Consider the following 19142-nt stretch of genomic DNA (forward strand, 5'->3'; position numbering starts at 1 on the left):
GACAACACAGAACCAGCATGAAATTCCCCCAATCGTTCTCTCCGCTGATCTCTCATTAGCATAGTTAAGATATCTAACTGCGTCAGACACGAGACACACACAACACACACACACACACACTACACACACACACACACACACACACTACACACACACACACACACACACACACACACACACACAGAGCCCTTACCCCCAGCTGTAAGCTGTCAGCTCCTCTTATCTGTACAACATACACACAGGCACGCGCAGCACACACGCATACACCACACACACACACACGCATGCACGCACACACGCATGCACAAAACTGCTCATTTTGCTGGCATGCTGATGAGCGTCGCCCGCATCTCTTGGCTGCCTGTCACCAGTTTGCCCACCCAGGAGCACCAATCACATGTGACCGGCCTGACTGACAGGCCTCCCCTCATCACTGTGACACTGTCATACACTGCTGTCCTGTTTCTACTGACTCACTGCTCTCTCTCTCTCTCTCTCTCTCTCTCCCCCCTCCCTCCCTCCCTGTTCCTTTCATCTGTTTCTTGTTCAAACAACATGGTTTCAGAAGCCAGTTGACATTCATCAACCTTTTTACACATCCTCTCTTCATGTCTCTACTATTTCTGCTTTCTATCACCCTATCACCCGTCTTACCCCCCCCCCCCCCCCCCCTCTCTCTCTCTCTCTCTTCTCTCTTCTCTTCTCTCTCTCTACTCTCTCTCTCTCAATCTCTTCTCTCTCTCTCTCTCTCTCTCTCTCTCTCTCTCTCTCTCTCTCTCTCTCTCTCTCTCTCTCTCTCTCTCTCTCTTCCCCCCCCCCCCCCCCCCCTCTCTCTATGTAAATGGCAGTAGTATGCCATGCTGCTCTAGTGCTGTACTAAAACACCACAGTCATTATACATCGCCTAGTTGTATCTCTGTTGTGTTGATTGTTAAAGCGCCGGCCCACTAGACTTCTGTCTGTCTCATGGTGTCCCCAGTGATGCACATACAGTGTTTCCCACAGGATTTTGAGAGACTATGGGGGGTGAACCTCCGACCCTCTAGGGGGGACTGGGGGCATGCCCCCCCCGGAACTTTTTTGTTGTTGTACATTTTAAAGTTAAATGCATCTCAATCTGGTGCACTTTGAGAGCAAAATAAAGAGGCTAGATCTATGATGAACTTTGTGCTCAAAACACAAAATCGACCAGACTAGTGCTTCCCAATCCTCTCCTCGAAGCACCCCACAGCCGTTCAATGTATTTGTTAAATTCCACCACCAGCACACCTGATTCAACTTAACTAGTCCTTTATTAGTTGAATCAAGGTGTGCTGGTGGTGGAATTGAACAAATACATGGAACGGCTGGGGTGCCTCGAGGAGAGGTTTGGGAACCACTGGAGCATACATTTGAGCCATCAAAGAAATGAAGCAAAAGTGGTTACCTGTGTTGAACTGGTTTATTTTTTAGAAAATAAAAAAATATAGTGGATTACTATTACGACTACTACCACTGCCAATACTACTGATACATCCCTATTGGCAAACTTTATATTTAAAAAAAATAGTAAAAAAAAAAGAATAATAATGTATAAAAAAAAATAATGCTGGTTCATTATACTACTGTGGTCGCCACAGTCTAGGTAATTAATGGGAAACCCTGACATAACTTGCAACATAATCCTAGTTGTGTAATTGAAGAGTTCAATCTATAAGCTGTGTATTTTGTGGGGCGCTGCCACCAGCTTTCCTATCGGACTATATTTCAAAGGACTCTTAACGCGCTCTTATCATCGAAAACCCTCCTTTTTGGTAATCAAGGGTCTTTCGACGGCTCGTGACTTAAATAGCATCCTATGAAGAAGTGCTTTACTTTGACGCTACCAATCATTTAGAAAGAGTCCATGTCCCCTTTTCTCAGGATCTGAGTGAAAGACATTCAATCAAGCGCTGTGCGTTCTGTATAATTAGAGTCGAGCACTCAGCCCATCCTTTAGTTAAAGTGTAGTGGTGCTGGGCGTTGAGGAAACTGTTGGAAACGAAGAGGTCGTGTGCGCGTGCGCGTAGGGTTTCTGCTGGCAATTTCTTTGGCTGGCCAATGTGGCCGATAAGATTCTAATTTACCAGCCAAATGTAACGGTCATATCTAGGGATGCTCCATATTGGCTTTTTTACAGATACCGATATACCGATATTGTCCAACTCTTAATTTCCGATACCGATATCAACCGATATCACATCTTAATGCCGATATCGGCCGATAATATCGGTAGGCCGATAATATCGGACATCCCTAGTCATATCATGTCATACATGTGCGGCCATAAAGAAATCCATGAAAACGTGTTTAGGGGAAGCAATCATAAGTACTTATCGGTCACAGGTGGGGTTGGATACAGAACTCAGTACTTTTTTCGGTACCGACCAAATTACATCGGTACTACCGAGTAGCGGTTCACGCTAGATCAAGCGGTACCAGATTTCGGTACCTTTACATGTTTAGTATAAGAGTGTAAGATTACTAGACAAGAGGGAGTCTTTTCCACAAATATATATATATTACTGTCCCGTCTCTTGGGTCTTTGGAAAGACCAGACGAGGTCAGAGGAGTTTGATCATATTTACTGAGGATGGTCAGATAATGTTGATATATTGAAGTTGAGACGTTTGGACTTATTTTTCACAACTGAAATGTAATTTTCATAAAGCAGAGTGTAGCTCCTGTACTTCATAAAGCATAGTGTAGCTCGTCCTGTGTACTCTTGTTTTGTTCCGCTCGTACTGCCTCAATGTCTTCTGAATGTTCTTCTTCATTGTTAACGTTAATAGTGAGGGAATGTCGTATAAAGGGACGTCTGTTTTGCCGTTACTGAAGCCAGTGCCACAACGCAGGGCTTTGTGATCGTTCCTGAACTTGTGAACGTGTCACCAGAAGGTGTTGTCACTGCCAGAACATACACTCTGTCACTCTCTCTCTCTCTCTCTCTCTCTCTCTCTCTCTCTCTCTCTCTCTCTCTCACTCTCACTCTCACTCATATATATAGCAGGACAGGCCAGTTAGTCTACTATGCATTCAGTGAGACACGGCTGCCACGCGGCTGTATGTTCACCCGCCACCGTCGGTTTTAGCCGCCAAGATCCATATAGGGATGCACCGATCCGATATTGATACCGGATATCGGTAAAAAAAAAATCGGATTTATATATATATAATAAGAAATAACAATTCAGTACATTTATGTGTTAACTTGTTACATTTAGTTTCACTAAGTTAGGAAAGTAATGTTTTAAGTCGAGCCTGATGTTGCCTTGCACAAAAGAATGATCCCAGTCAGTGAGGCATACAGTTTATTGAACAATGGGCATTTACATTTAGTCATTTAGCAGCTGATTCTTTTATCCAAAGCGACTTACAAGTTCCGTACGACAAGTCGTCAGGAAGGAAGGGCACAACTCTTATCAGCTGAGTAACAATGTTCATCAAAGTGTTGAGTGCTACAGTGTAGGTTAGTTTATTAGGACAAGTGCATGACACTAAGGTTAGTTAGGGTTATATATATATCATTTTTTTCTTCAGATAATGGTATGGGTATCGGATCGGTACTCAGTATCGGCCGATACCCAAAGCCAGGTATCGGTATCGGGACTGAAAAAGTCGGATCGGTGCATCCCTAATCCATATAGGGAGTAACAGTGGCTCTGGAGGTAGAGCAGTCGTCTGGTAATCCGGAGGTTCCTGGTTCGATTCCCGGGCACCGCATCGAAGTGTCCTTGAGCAAGACACTTAACCCCTAACTGCTCCCGATGATGTGTAACCCCCAACTGCTCCCGCCGTCGGTGTGTGAATGGGTAAAAAGTAAAAACGTCATTAACAAATTGTAAAGCGCTTTGGATAAAAGCTGCTTTTTTAATATAAATCTACCATTTATATTTGCTGGCCTGTTGAAATCCGTTTGCTCGCATCGTTGCTCGCATGCGCCCCCCACTGGCCGGTTGTAGGGAGGATAGAAGCCTTGCATCACGTGTCCCCTCCGATACATGTGGAGGCAGCCTGTCACATCTTTTCACCTGCCAGCGCGGACTCTCATTCGGCGAGGTGTAACGTGTGGGAGGCTCACGCTGCCCCCGCCATTTTCCTGTCTTTGCTGTGCAGGCGTCCCCCAACCGACCTGTAGGAGTCGCTGTCCACAACGACCAGATTACCACCCATCGACTACCCTCCCGCTAACTCTGCCAATTTAGTCAGTACGACGGCCGGACCAAGCCGGAGGCAACGCCGACAGCCGGATTCGATACCGGTGTCTCTTGCGTTGGTGACGAGCGCAATGTCCGCTGCGCCACCCGGCCGCCCAAATCAATGGAATCATTTGAACAAAAGTGCAGAGTCTGGTGTCTTGAAAATAAAACAGTTTGGGGACCCGGCGACACTTTGAATAAGGGATCGTTGGTGAGCGAGCACACTGTAATAATGTCCACGTCCACTGAGGTCCTGTGTGTGGACTGACGTCCCGGTGACTGTCCATGGGTCCACTGAGGTCCTGTGTGTGGACTGACGTCCCGGTGACTGTCCATGGGTCCACTGAGGTCCTGTGTGTGGACTGAGGTCCCGGTGACTGTCCATGGGTCCACTGAGGTCCTGTGTGTGGAGGACTGACGTCCCGGTGACTGTCCATGGGTCCACTGAGGTCCTGTGTGTGGACTGACGTCCCGGTGACTGTCCATGGGTCCACTGAGGTCCTGTGTGTGATCATCTCTCCTGGTCAATTAGTCGATTAATCCGTTTGGTTTTAGTCGTCCAACACTATGGATTAGTGGGGTGGTGATTTTAGTGCTGAGTTGAGTTATTTCCTGAGAAATGATTAGCTAGCGATGCACCGATGTGAAAATTGTGGCCGATACCGATAACCGATATTAATATTTCTGTTCTGGTCGATACCGATATTTACCGATGTCGATATCTCTGTATAGAAAACACTTTTTTATGATAATCAAATAAAGAGCTATTTTCCCAAAACGCATTTTTTTTTTTTTTTTTTTTTTTTTTTTTTTTACCTTTGTAACTTATTTTCAGAAATTACTGATATTTTGAAACTAATTAAGGCCAAAACATGTATTTTTTAAAATAATAATAAAACATTTAAATGATCTGCCCTATTTGATATCGGACCGATACCGATGTGTAAAAAAAACAACTGCCATATCGGCCGATATTATATCGGCGGCCGATATATTGTGCATCACTATCATTAGCCCATCTCTGGCTCTAGATCTAGAGAGGTCATTTTAGCCAAATGATACATTTTACACATTTGTTGATTTAAATCAACTAATGAATTAGTTGACAAATTCCAAGTATTTATTTGAGTTGAGGACAGTTTTAGTGTGTGATGTGTCCAGTGTGTTCGTGAGCGTGTGTAATCTGACTGTTGTTTTGTCCAGAATGTGTGTGTGTGTGTGTAGTGTGACTGGTGTTGTGTCCACAGTGTGACTGGTGTTGTGTCCTCAGTGTGACTGGTGTTGTGTCCACAGTGTGACTGGTGTTGTGTCCACAGTGTGACTGGTGTTGTGTCCTCAGTGTGACTGGTGTTGTGTCCACAGTGTGACTGGTGTTGTGTCCTCAGTGTGACTGGTGTTGTGTCCTCAGTGTGACTGGTGTTGTGTCCACAGTGTGACTGGTGTTGTGTCCACAGTGTGACTGGTGTTGTGTCCACAGTGTGACTGGTGTTGTGTCCACAGTGTGACTGGTGTTGTGTCTACAGTGTGACTGGTGTTGTGTCTACAGTGTGACTGGTGTTGTGTCCTCAGTGTGACTGGTGTTGTGTCTACAGTGTGACTGGTGTTGTGTCTACAGTGTGACTGGTGTTGTGTCTACAGTGTGACTGGTGTTGTGTCCTCAGTGTGACTGGTGTTGTGTCCTCAGTGTGACTGGTGTTGTGTCCTCAGTGTGACTGGTGTTGTGTCTACAGTGTGACTGGTGTTGTGTCTACAGTGTGACTGGTGTTGTGTCTACAGTGTGACTGGTGTTGTGTCTACAGTGTGACTGGTGTTGTGTCTACAGTGTGACTGGTGTTGTGTCCTCAGTGTGACTGGTGTTGTGTCCTCAGTGTGACTGGTGTTGTGTCTACAGTGTGACTGGTGTTGTGTCTACAGTGTGACTGGTGTTGTGTCCTCAGTGTGACTGGTGTTGTGTCCTCAGTGTGACTGGTGTTGTGTCCTCAGTGTGACTGGTGTTGTGTCTACAGTGTGACTGGTGTTGTGTCCACAGTGTGACTGGTGTTGTGTCCTCAGTGTGACTGGTGTTGTGTCCACAGTGTGACTGGTGTTGTGTCTACAGTGTGACTGGTGTTGTGTCCACAGTGTGACTGGTGTTGTGTCCTCAGTGTGACTGGTGTTGTGTCCTCAGTGTGACTGGTGTTGTGTCTACAGTGTGACTGGTGTTGTGTCCACAGTGTGACTGGTGTTGTGTCCACAGTATGTGTAATGGACCCGGTGCTGTGTGTGTGTGTGTGTGTGTAATGTACCCGGTGTTGTGTGTGTGTGTGTAATGGACCCGTGCTGTGTGTGCCCCTCAGACCCGGTCCCGGTGCTGGAGTTGGCCCAGCAGCTCCAGCTGAAGCTCCAGAGGATGCACGACATCGAGACGGAGAATGCCAAGCTGCGGGAGACCCTGGAGGACTACAACAAGGAGTTCGCTGAAGTCAAGAACCAAGGTGAGACACACACACACACAAACACACGCGCACACACACACACACGCACGTGCATGCACACGCACACACAGGTTTTCCTTGCCCAGTGGTGGAAAGTAACTACGTTTTTTTTTTAACTCAAGTACTGTATTTAAGTACAATTCCGAGCTAACTTGTACGTGAGTATTTAAATTAAAATTTTAGGGAACTTTATACTTTTACCACCACTACATTTCAAATGAAATATTGTACTTTTCACTCCCACTACGTTTATCTGAACCCATCAGTTACTAGTTACTTTGGGGAAAAAAAGATTTTGCATAGAAAAGATACATGAAGATTATGTACTTTCACATTTGAAGCCTGTCAACTTCAAGAGGATGTAATCAGAGCAGCATAACTGGACCACATACCACTTTAACATGACCTTTAATCAGGGCAGCATAACTGGACCACGTACCACTTTAACATGACCTTTAATCAGGGCAGCATAACTGGACCACGTACCACTTTAACATGACCTTTAATCAGGGCAGCATAACTGGACCACGTACCACTTTAACATGACCTTTAATCAGGGCAGCATAACTGGACCACGTACCACTTTAACATGACCTTTAATCAGGGCAGCATAACTGGACCACGTACCACTTTAACATGACCTTTAATCAGGGCAGCATAACTGGACCACGTACCACTTTAACATAACCTTTAATCAGGGCAGCATAACTGGACCACATACAACTTTAACATAACCTTTAATCAGAGCAGCATAACTGGACCACATACCACATTAACATAAACCTTTAGACGTCAGTGGATGGAGGTTTGAACGCTCCCAAGCATTTTAATACACAAACGTCATGTAGAATGCATAGTTTTACTTTACATACTTAAGTACATTGAATTGCAAATACGTCTCTACTTTTACTTAAGTAGAATTTGAATGGAGGACTTTTACTTTTACCAGAGTACTCATTTATCTGGGTATTTCTACTTTTACTTATAGGGGACATGCATTGCTATTCCTTTCACTATTTGGGTAACTTTACACAATTCCTGTGAGTCTACATCTGTAAAGTTTTTTTCAATCAAGTACTCTCTCCCTCTCTCTCTCTCTCTCTCTATCTCTCTCTCTCTCTCCCTCTCTATCTCTCTCTCGCTCCCTCTCTCGCTTGCTCGTTCTCTGCTGTCTGTCGGCACCCTCTGTTTGAGGAAGTAATTCCACTCGCTCTGTTGTTGAGTGAATTGTGGGGGCGGTGACTACAACCACAGAGCCAATCAGATCACAATCAGCTCAATCAGCTCCTTGCTACGTCTCATTGCGAGTCAAATCAGAATGACCTAATTCACGGTGGGAGGAGATTGTCTCAACTGAATGAGAGCAATCCGCCAAAATGGTAATTAGAGAAACAGACCCATTGATACTAACTCCCATTGCTATAAAACAATGCTAAACACTGGAAAAGACCATTTATAAGACACGGGACCTTTAAGTAAAGGAACTGTGTACCTCTTCCACCGCTGTCCTTGCCTTGCAGAGAGGCTTAGGGGATGGAGCAACACAAGCGGCAGGGTCGGTTGTCTAGGGATCAGGGGGTTAAATAATCAAAGCGCACAACATTTAGGAACAAACCGTAAATTTTTGGCGCTCAATCCGAAGCCCTAAGCAAGGAAAATGTAATATAATTTGGGACTTATTAAAAGAAAAAGGTCTTGTGCATGTATAAGACATTATAGACTTTGAACTCTGTTGCCTATCCTCAATGTATACCTACCTAGTGCTTTCACTGTCTACAACTGCCCTACACTGTATTCATAGTAATCATCATAATAATAATAATAATAATAATAATAACTACATACCTCATACTATAGTCTACCCATATAACTCTATATGATAGCCCTCTGTATGATGGCATGTACAATAGTGCTGTATATACCGTATATATATACAGTATGGTTTTGATTAGTATATATTCGGTACCCAGTGAAAGACTATCAAATAGCAATTTTGGGAGTTTTGACCATCCCTCACACGCACGCACGCACGCACGCACACACACACACACGCACACAGGTTTTCTTTGCCCAGTGGTGGAAAGTAACTTAAGTATTATTATTTTTTACTCAAGTACTGTATTTAAGTACAATTCCGAGCTAACTTGTACTTTTACGTGAGTATTTAAATTTTAGGGAACTTTATACTTTTACCACCACTACATTTCAAATGAAATTATTGTACTTTTCACTCCCACTACGTTTATCTGAACCCATCAGTTACTAGTTACTTTAGGGGGAAAAGATTTTGCATAGAAAACATGGCAAAGATAAATGAAGATGATGTACTTTCACATCTGAAGCCCGTCAACTTCAAGAGGATGTAATCAGGGCAGCATAACTGGACCACGTACCACTTTAACATGCCCTTTAATCAGAGCAGCATAACTGGACCACGTACCACTTTAACATAACCTTTAATCAGAGCAGCATAACTGGACCATGTACCACTTTAACATAACCATTCATCAGAGCAGCATAACTGGACCACATACCACTACTTACTAGTTACGCTGCTGGCCACTTGAGTTATTAATACTACAACTCTGTACATACAGTACCAGTCAAAAGTCTGGACACACTTTCTCATTGAACTGAATGAGACTGTGTGTCCCAAACATTTGACTGGTATTGTACTGCTGATTAATCACCTGTACATTGTATATTTGATTCGATTTTTTATTTGATTTTATTAGGAAAACCACAGTATCATACACAACATTGTAGTACATGACCCTGCACTCCAGAGGATTGCACTTAAATGTTACTTGTCCTTTCGGACAAGTTATGTTTTTGTAGGTTTTTATTGATTTTTGCTACCGGGCAGTCCGGTAGAGAGAGAGAGAGAGAGAGAGAGAGAGAGGGGAGGAATGGGACATAGACCGGGAAAGACATTCGGCAAAGATCACCGGGTCCGGGCGTCGAACCCGGGTCTGCCGTGTTGCACCGTAGTTCTGTATGCGGTACGCCACACGGGCGCTCCAGGATTGCACTTAAAAGCATTACTTAAAACACTTATTTCCAAAGTGGTCCTCGATGGAAAACATAAAAACACAGTACCACCAATAAAAACAAACGCAATAAAAACACAATAAAACAAGACATAAAATAAGTTTCGTACCCTGCACTACACTAAGAGAAGATGGAACCGTTTTTAAATCTCAAACTAGGGGTGGGGGATTTTCTTTTAATTTATTACCTTTTTTCAACTGCAAAGTAAAACTTTGTCAACATGTTTGTTATCTATTAAAATAAAGTTTTCAGTCTGTTCATCTCACTTCAATCATTTTTATTGCAGCAAATGGGATTTTCTCAAGCAGACAGATGTCAACACTGTAATCTGTGTTGCATGTACCTGATAAACTGACAGTCATATTCCAATTTAACTGAATGCACACGTGTGTGTGTGTGTGTGTGTGGACTACTGTACTATTACAGGTATTGAAATGAACAATGCAACTTCCTTTTACAAAAAATTTATAAATACAGACATTTAATTTTTTTATTAAATCTTTTTTTAAATAAATAAATAATAAAATATCGATACTTGGCGACGTCCTTGTATCGATACGGTATCGCCACGCAAAGTATCGCGATACTACTACGTATCGATATTTCCCCCCACCACTAAAAGGTGACCGGGTTGCGAGGAGGCGGTGGGTGTGTGGGAGGGGAGGGGGGGGGGGGGGGGGGGGAGGGGTGATCAGGGAGTGAAAGAGTAATAACAATAGTGTAATATATTGGAGGAGAAGGGGAGAAGCTGGAGTGAGCGAGCGGGCGCGCGGGGAATGTCTTCTCAGTGCGAGTTAATTGGAACAGCTCGATAGCGGCAGGGTTCCATTCTCGCATTGATTTTCCTCTTCCTTCATCCTTTATCCCTCCTTCCTGCCTCAATGGATGGGGGATATTTAAACCCCCAAAACACACCGTGGAACTCCCACTCCTGTTTAACACACACACACTCGCACTCATACACACACACACACACACAGGCATGCAGACGGAGTGAGAGAGAGCGAGAGAGAGAGAGCACACGCGGGAGTGCAGGGGCCATTGATCCCCGCAACCTAAATGTTTAAAGTTCAGTTAAGCAGTTAAGGGGTAAGAGGGCTCTGAGGGGACTCTCCGCTATTGATTATGTGTCAGAGCAGTGAGGCTGGAGTTTAAATCACACACACACACGCGCACACACACCCCCACACACACACACACACACACACACACACACACATACACACACACACAAATACACAGAGAGAGAGAGAGGGAGAGTGCTGAGAGCCCTCAGTCAAAGGCAGCAAGGAGCACTACCTCTTTATCTTTGTCTCACTCACTTATATCTTTCTCCCAGACACACACGCACACACACACACGCGCGCACACGCACACACACACAGACACACACACAGACACACAGAGAGAGAGGGAGAGGGAGAGCACGAGAGGGAGAGAGAGGCCTATTTATTGCCCTAGTTATGTGTTAGATTTATTTCAGGAGGCCTCATACAATGCTCAGCCGTCAGCAGGTTATGGGGTTTCAGCACTAATGCACTCCTAATGAATACAGCATATCTGCTGTGAGTGAAGCGCTGGATGCTGTGCGGCGGCGCTGGACGCGGAGATTAGCGGCGAGACGCTGGGACTCGGGCCTGCAGCCGCGTTGACAGAGCAGGAATGTGGGATATGAGACCCAGAGCCTTCGGTAAAGGTCAACGAGCCGGTGGGCGCGGTTACTGTCGCTACCGTTACTGTCGCTACCGTTACTGTCGCTACCGTTACTGTCGCTACCGTTACTGTCGCTACCGTTACTGTCGCTACCGTTACTGTCTCTACCGTTACTGTCTCTACCGTTACCGCCACTACCGTGACCGACCGTTACCGCCACTACCGTTACTGTCGCTACCGTTACCGCCACTACCGTGACCGTTACAGCCACTACCGTTACCACCACTACTGTTACTGTCGCTACCGTTACCGCCACTACCGTGACCGTTACAGCCACTACCGTTACCACCACTACTGTTACTGCCACTACGGTTACTGTTACCACCACTACCGTGACCGTTACAGCCACTACCGTTACCACCACTACCGTGACCGTTTACAGCCACTACCGTTACCACCACTACCATTATGTCACTACGGTTACTGTTACCGTCACTACCGTTACCGCCACTACCGTTACCGCCACTACCGTTACCGCCACTACCGTTACCACCACTACCGTGACCGTTACCGACTTACCGCCACTACCGTTACCGCCACTACCGTGACCGTTACAGCCACTACCGTTACCGCCACTACTGTGACCGTTACGTCACTACCGTTACCGCCACTACCGTGACCGTTACCGCCACTACCGTGACCGCCACTACTGTGACTGTTACGTCACTACCGTTACCATCACTACCGTTACAGCCACTACCGTTACTGTCGCTACCGTTACAGCCACTACCATTACCGTTACCGCCACTACCATCACCACCGTTGCTATCGTCGCTATCGTTATCGTTCAGCTTTACTCAGAAACCTGTCCGGATACTTGGAAAAGGTTCATCTAGTTTTAAATGACAAAATCATGCTAGTTTATACGTGAACATGTTATAGTAACCTGTAGATGTTCTCGTTGAAGATAATTTTTTATTAAGAAGTGCTTTTTATCCCCATTATAGAATATGAAAAAGTGTGTTCTTTGTTTTGGTTTTCATATATATATATATATATATATATATATATATATATAAGAAGTTTTCTTCTTAATTTTACACACATTTTGACATCAAATTATTGGAATTTAAATGTATAAAAATGAACAAGTGTGTATTTATGTGATACATTTACAAACATGCTTTGGATTAATAACTACTGTAAGTGTTGGATATAAATAAATAGTACACCTCCAGTTAGTGCTGCTGACTCCCATTACATGTGTCTTCACACAACGTATCTAGATTAATTAAATTAAACCAAACCAGTGAAATTATGAGATTATTTGACGCATCAAATTTACCTAAAGAAATGTAATCAAATAATTGATGGATTGAATCGTTGCACCTCTAGAATTAGACTATACAGTACAGTATATATCAGATATTGTTGACAACACCTCTAGAATTGTACTGTATATATTATATATACTTATATATCAGATATATTGTTGACAACAACACCTCTAGAATTAGACTATATACTGTATATCAGATATATTGTTGACACCAACTCTAGCATTAGGCTATAGATGTCAGATTATTAAATAATAATATTATGTATAATGTAATGTTTAATATAATAAAGTATAATATTAATGTTAATATTAACACTTTCAGCGCCACGCTTAGTGGTTATCTCTACCGCTAGATGGCCAGCTTGATAGTCGTTTCCACAGTGTTTCACTATGTTTGTAAAGCTGTGTGTGTTCTGTATTATAGCTGTGGAGACAATGGTGTGGCTCATTTGACAGACATTACTTGTAGTGCAACATGAAAAAAATAGTTTGTTTCTGCACACTAGTTTATTACACGCTAAACATCGCGCATTTCCAAGATAATCCAGTCTTTTTTCATAGATCGCGAGATAAAACGCGTTATGTGCAATACGCTCGAATCATTCTGGTTGATTCCCTGAACCCCCAAATACTCCCAAATCAAAGGTATATGACATGTATATATATGTACCTTCACAAAATCATCAAGGGGGGGGCGGGGGGTCGTTTTACCTCAAAACTGTGATCGTGTTTGCCAAGCATGTTTTACGTCCGGTGAAACACGGAACTGTGATCGTTAGAAAAACACCTTTCAGATTCAGTCAAATAGACATAGAATATACTTTACCTTAGCCAAAAGGTATTCCAAAAACAATAATTCCAAGTGATCGCATGGCCATCGCGGTTACCAGTGTATATATCTTCTATACACGTTTCAATGGTAAAATACGCCTAGGCAACGGAATTTCGAGGCGATCAATGTGAATCTCTGTTCAAGCAGGAGGAGGGGCCCCTACAAAAAATAAATAAATAAAGGAGGCTGTGTATCAACACCAAGCCATTCCAGTTCAGACACAGACGATACTGCCACCTGGTGATAGTCGATCGGCATTGCAATTCAAACGTATACAAACGACCCAGGGTCCGGCTAGAATGATCCGGATGATGATTTAGAACGGGGGGTTCAGAGGGAAAAGATCAAAAGGATAAAAAAAATGAGAAATCTCTTGTCTGGCGCTCAACCGCTGGCGAGTTAACCCGGGATATCTCGGGTCTGGCGCCCAATGTGTTAAAGAATAATAATGTTAAATATATTAAAGAAATTTTATCAAATCAGTGATGGGTTGAACCGTTACACCTCTAGAATGACCCTCTATACAGTATATATCAGATATATTGTTGGCATATATATACAGTATATACATGCACTGGCCAGTGGCCACCAATGCTACCTACCCTATAGGCCAGGGATCGGCAATAGGCGGCCCGCGGGCCGACATTGGCCCGCCAGCAATAATTTCTGGCCCGTCAGATTATTTTGAGAATATGATATTTATTTTACGCGCAGGAAATATTCACTCGGGACGCCAGGGTGTCTTTTATTGTGAAGCTGTATCTATCTACCGGTAGTCATCAATAGCACTATAGCCAATTGAAATGCTAGAAATGGTCACGTGGACTGGGAGAACCAATGGAATAGTCCCTAACGAACTTTCACTTCCGCGTTCGAGATGGAGCGAGTAACAAATGTGTTAAAAAACAAAACAAACATCTTTGGATAGGGAAATGCAACAGGGAAATATAACGCTTCTTTTAATAAACAGGAGCCATACTTAAAATACGGGTTTATTGCAACAGGTCGGTGATTCTTGCGTGCCGAGCCGACGTCCTCTCTGCATAATATGTGGCGACAACAACAACGAGGAAATGGTTGTTATTACAACTGTGTTAAAGTTGGCAGATAAAGTAGCTGCATTCAACGCCAATCTGGAATTGGAGGGCGGCGAGTGGATATGTGACATGTTTCAAACATTAGCAGGGATTTTGGAGGACTGAACAACAAACAAGGTATGGTGAGTCGTGTTTTCATGCATTCTGTCTTCTGATCTGTTCATCACCCGCCGCGGTGATCTGCAACAGCTGATCTGCTGTTCATGAATGAATGAATGAAAACTTTATTTAACAGATTGCAGAATGGGTACAATACAGTACGGCGCAATACACACAATTGTTAAGGGGATCTGCAACAGCTGAGAGCTGTTCATGAATGAATGGATGAGTGAGAACTTTGTTTGGCGGATTGCAGAGTGGGTGCAGTGCAGTGCGGCGCAGTGCACACTGTTGTTGGGGGGATGCAGACCAGAGAAAAACGTTTGTCTTTTTTCAATATCAGTATATTAAATTAGCCATTGTTTTTGATCCTGGCCCGCTAAGCAACGGCTTGGGGAAAATCTGGCCCGTGGGCAAATCTAATTGGCGACCCCTGCTATAGGCTATATATGTCAGCTATATTATTCCTGTAGGATAATATGCTTAAACTAGGGCTGGGCGATATAACGATAACGATAAATATCGTGATATATTTTAATATATATATTTAAGATATAATTTTTTTTTTTTTTTTTTTAACCTGCAACAGGGCAGTTTTAAAACCAGAGACAGTGGACAGACTTGTCTTTCTTGCCTTCAACTTAAAGTATTGGCTTTGCTTGTCCAAATGACAATACTGACCAAATTGAGATTTCTTTTTCACTTGTCCATTTATTTTGTTTGCTTTCTAATTTAAAATACAGTTTGAAACCGTCTGTACACAGTAGGCTATGTGTGCTAGCAGAGCTAGTCTCCAGTCACGAGTCACGGTGCACATGTGCGGTGGTTTGTCCACCAAAAAAGCGCCAAAAGATAGAAAAGAAACTAGCAGAGCCAAAACTGTTCAACTCCCCTGGAGCCACAGCCAGCAGAGAAGCCGGTTTACTTTAGCTTTTAAACCAGCTGCAGCCTGAGAACTGGAGTGTGAGGGGATGTAACACTAAAGATGGCGGCAACGACAAACAATTGCTGCAAAATAAACATACATCTGTTGTTTAAATTATTTTAATTTTTTTATACTTATAACAATTTCGATAATTATCGATATAAAATGATATGATAACATTATCATATCGTTATCGCGATATGATTTTTTGCCATATGGCCCTGCCATATTCTGAAATGTATTTCTCCTCTCCCCTCTCTGCTTTCGTTCTCTCTCGTCCATCTCCCCGTCTTCCAGAGGTGACTATAAAGTCTCTGAAGGAGAAGATCCGCGAGTATGAGCAGTCTCTGAAGAGCCAGGCTGAGAGCCTGGCCCAGGAGAAGCAGCAGCAGCTACACCACGACTATGCAGAGAAGGAGAGGTATGTCTCTGTCTCTATGGGTGTGTGTGTGTGTGTTTGCTGATATATAATCAGGCTCATATGGACCCGCTGACATTACTGTATTTTACGAGCTCCAGTGTTCTCCATTTTGATGCTAGAGTGGAATATCCGGTTTCATGTGAAACTAGATCACAAGGAATACGTCGATTTCAATGCACGTCATGCTAGCTTACCTGGGAGGGGGCTAAGTAGTGCTCTAAAAAAGTGTACCAATGTTTTGAAGGGAAAGAATGCTGCACTATTTTAGCAAGATTTTGGCTATATTTATGTTTATTTAGGCTAGAAAGAGTCGGGACGGTTAGGAAAGCCAAAACCCGACCTATTTTCCGCTGTTGACTAAAAACAATTTTTTTTTTTATATGTCCACTTTTTCTCCTTATTTTCTATTTTTCTCCCATCCCAATTTTGTGTATCCAATTCTCCCCTCCCCTGTCTTGAACGTTGCTCGACTATGCCCCCCACTGGTCGGTTGTAGAGAGGATAGAAGCCTTGCATCACGTGTTCCCTCCGGTACACGAGGAGGCAGCCTGTCATCTTTTCGCCTGCCAGCGCGGACTCTCATTGGCGAGGTGTAACGTGTGGGAGGCTCACGCTGCCCCCGCTATTTCCTGTCTCTGCTGTGCAGGCGTCCCCCAACCGACCTGTAGGAGTCGCTGTCCACAACGTCCAATCCCCACCCATCGATTTCCACCCGCTGACTCTGCCAAATGAGCCAGTACGACAGCCGGCCCAAGCCGAAGGCAATGCTGAGACTGGGATTCGATACCGGAGTCTCTTGCATTGGTGACGAGCGCAATCTCCGCTACGCCACCCAGCCGCCTAAAAACACACTTCTTTAATCAATGTCTGAAATGAAGAAAATAAGAATAATAATACTGTCTTTTACTATCATTCACTATGCTACTAAATAATCTTCCTTGCCTATATTATTACCTACTATGATAATATCTTTACTACTATATACTCAAGACTGTAGCACCCAAGTATCAACACTGTTTGATGAACATTGTTACTTTGCTGAAAGAGTTGTACCCTTCCTACAGAACTTGTAAGTCGCTTTGGATAAAAGCGTTCAGCTAAATGACTAAATGTAAATGTAAAATGTAGAAACAACAAACCAGGATAATCACAGAACAACAAGAGAATGTTTTAAGTTCAACAGGGCTATAAGTTGGGTCACTCTATGTACTTCTTGAATTTTTTATAAAAAAGTATGTTTTGGGGGCGGCTAGGTGGTGCAGTGGGCAAGGCACTCACCACCAATGCTGGAGACGCTGGGTTCGAGCCCAGCTCTCCACATTGTTTTCAGTTTGGCTGGTCGTTCATACTAATACAATTGGCAGTATTAGGGGGAGGGAAAACTGAGGGGTGGGGATCGGACGTTGTGGACAGCGACTCCTACAGGTCGGTTGGTGCGCCTGCGCAGTAGAATCAAGAAGCGATGGGGGCGGCGTCCCTCCAAAGCGCAGACCCCTGACGCTGAAAGATCGCGCTGAAAGATGCGACGGCTGCTACCTCGAGTATCGGAGGGGACTCGTGCTATGTATGGCTTCGTCCACATTGCAGCAGGCTTGTGGGAGGCAAGAAACAGTGGTCGAGACAGGGGAGGGTTGAATTGGACGATACGAAATTGGGATGGGAGAAAAAATTGAAAATGGGAGAAAAAAGTGGATCAAAAAATATATATATATATGTTTTGGGGAGTTATTTATTTATATATCGCTACAGTCTAGTGCCTGTTGGAAACTCCATTCACTGCAATGGACTATTGGACTATCTTCTCCAAATATCGACTTGTTATTGTTGATTTGTAATCAGTATCTGAAAAAATGTATCGGTCAAACGCTACCTTTGAGAAAAGAAACCTTTGGGTCTTTTTCACCATGAGACAAAACTACTGTAATGTTCATTCGTAGCAGTAGTTTCAAAGTCGTTTTGTTATTTAGGACCTATTCAATATGTACGCCCGTCATTAACTGTCTACATCACTTTGTAGCCGACTTTGTGTTGACAAGCCAAACTAATCTCTGAAATGACTTCTCCCGTGTTATTGTCCTCCCAACAAAGACATGTACGGCAGTCATGGAAAATTACCTTTTCTTTTTAAAAGACAATGCCAGCATTTCTTGCATGTGGGTGCTTGTCCGTCTTGTAGGAGTCAATATTTGTGTTGTTGGGTATCTTTTTGAGATATTTGGTTACGGTTTTGTGCTGATTCCAGGAGGTTTACAGCGGTGATGATGAGTCAGCATAATGTGGCTGGGTATTACCTGCTGTCTAGGGCCTGTATGCATAAAGATACCAACAGTAGGAGCACTGATCCCGGATGAGTCACTGGCTCACATGACTTAAGCTATAGGGAACTTTAGATAGATGGAGAACTAGATGAACTGGTTTCTGATCAGCAAACTCCCTGGCAAACATAGAACCGACATTGACCTCACGTGTCGGTACGTTTCAAGTTCAAGTTTTATTTGTTACGTATAAGGTACGTGTACATTACAGTGAAATGCTCGGCTCTGTATGAGCCCCCGGAGAGTGTGCTTCATACAGTAAACAGAAAAGTAAAAGAGTAAAGACCAAACACTATACAATATACAAAACTAAAGTACAAAATGCAAAAAATAAATAACACTGGTAATGTCTTTACAAATCCAGTGTTTTGTCAAAGGGGAAAAAAACCACATATTATTTTATTTATGAATATTGCCGCCAGGGTTCACCCGAGGATCTTCGTGACAAGGTGGCACTTGGGGCGCTGTCGATAAGATCACATGCTACTCAAATGATCGGCTGTAGAGGTGATTGGTTGGAAATTTCACAAGGCGGTGGCAGAAATTCACACGGTGGTGCAGAGCTGGCCGTTCACAGCGTCTGGTCGAAAACTGTCCTTGAGAGGCCAGAGATGTGCCTCACAAGTTTTCCAGGAAATGGGTTCAAACGCTCAAAAACTAAAAAACCAAAAAAAGAAAAGGCCTACTACTACTAATAGACATTCATATTATGTTCCACT

The 19142-nt window shown here is 43.6% G+C and overlaps 1 protein-coding gene across 1 annotated transcript in view; it reads right to left on the reverse strand.

Annotated features, from left to right (window-relative positions):
* Positions 1 to 19142, reverse strand: part of LOC311226058 (homeobox protein cut-like 1) — a 153963-nt gene that overhangs the window by 68373 nt on the left and 66448 nt on the right. The window contains exon 3 of the mRNA XM_084311437.1: positions 6556 to 6656. Coding sequence (XP_084167563.1) covers positions 6556 to 6656 — 101 coding nt within the window. The remainder of the gene's footprint in view (positions 1 to 6555; positions 6657 to 19142) is intronic.

This window comes from Notolepis coatsorum, assembly GCF_963971535.1.
Source record: "Notolepis coatsorum genome assembly, chromosome: 1".
NCBI lineage: Eukaryota > Metazoa > Chordata > Actinopteri > Aulopiformes > Paralepididae > Notolepis > Notolepis coatsorum.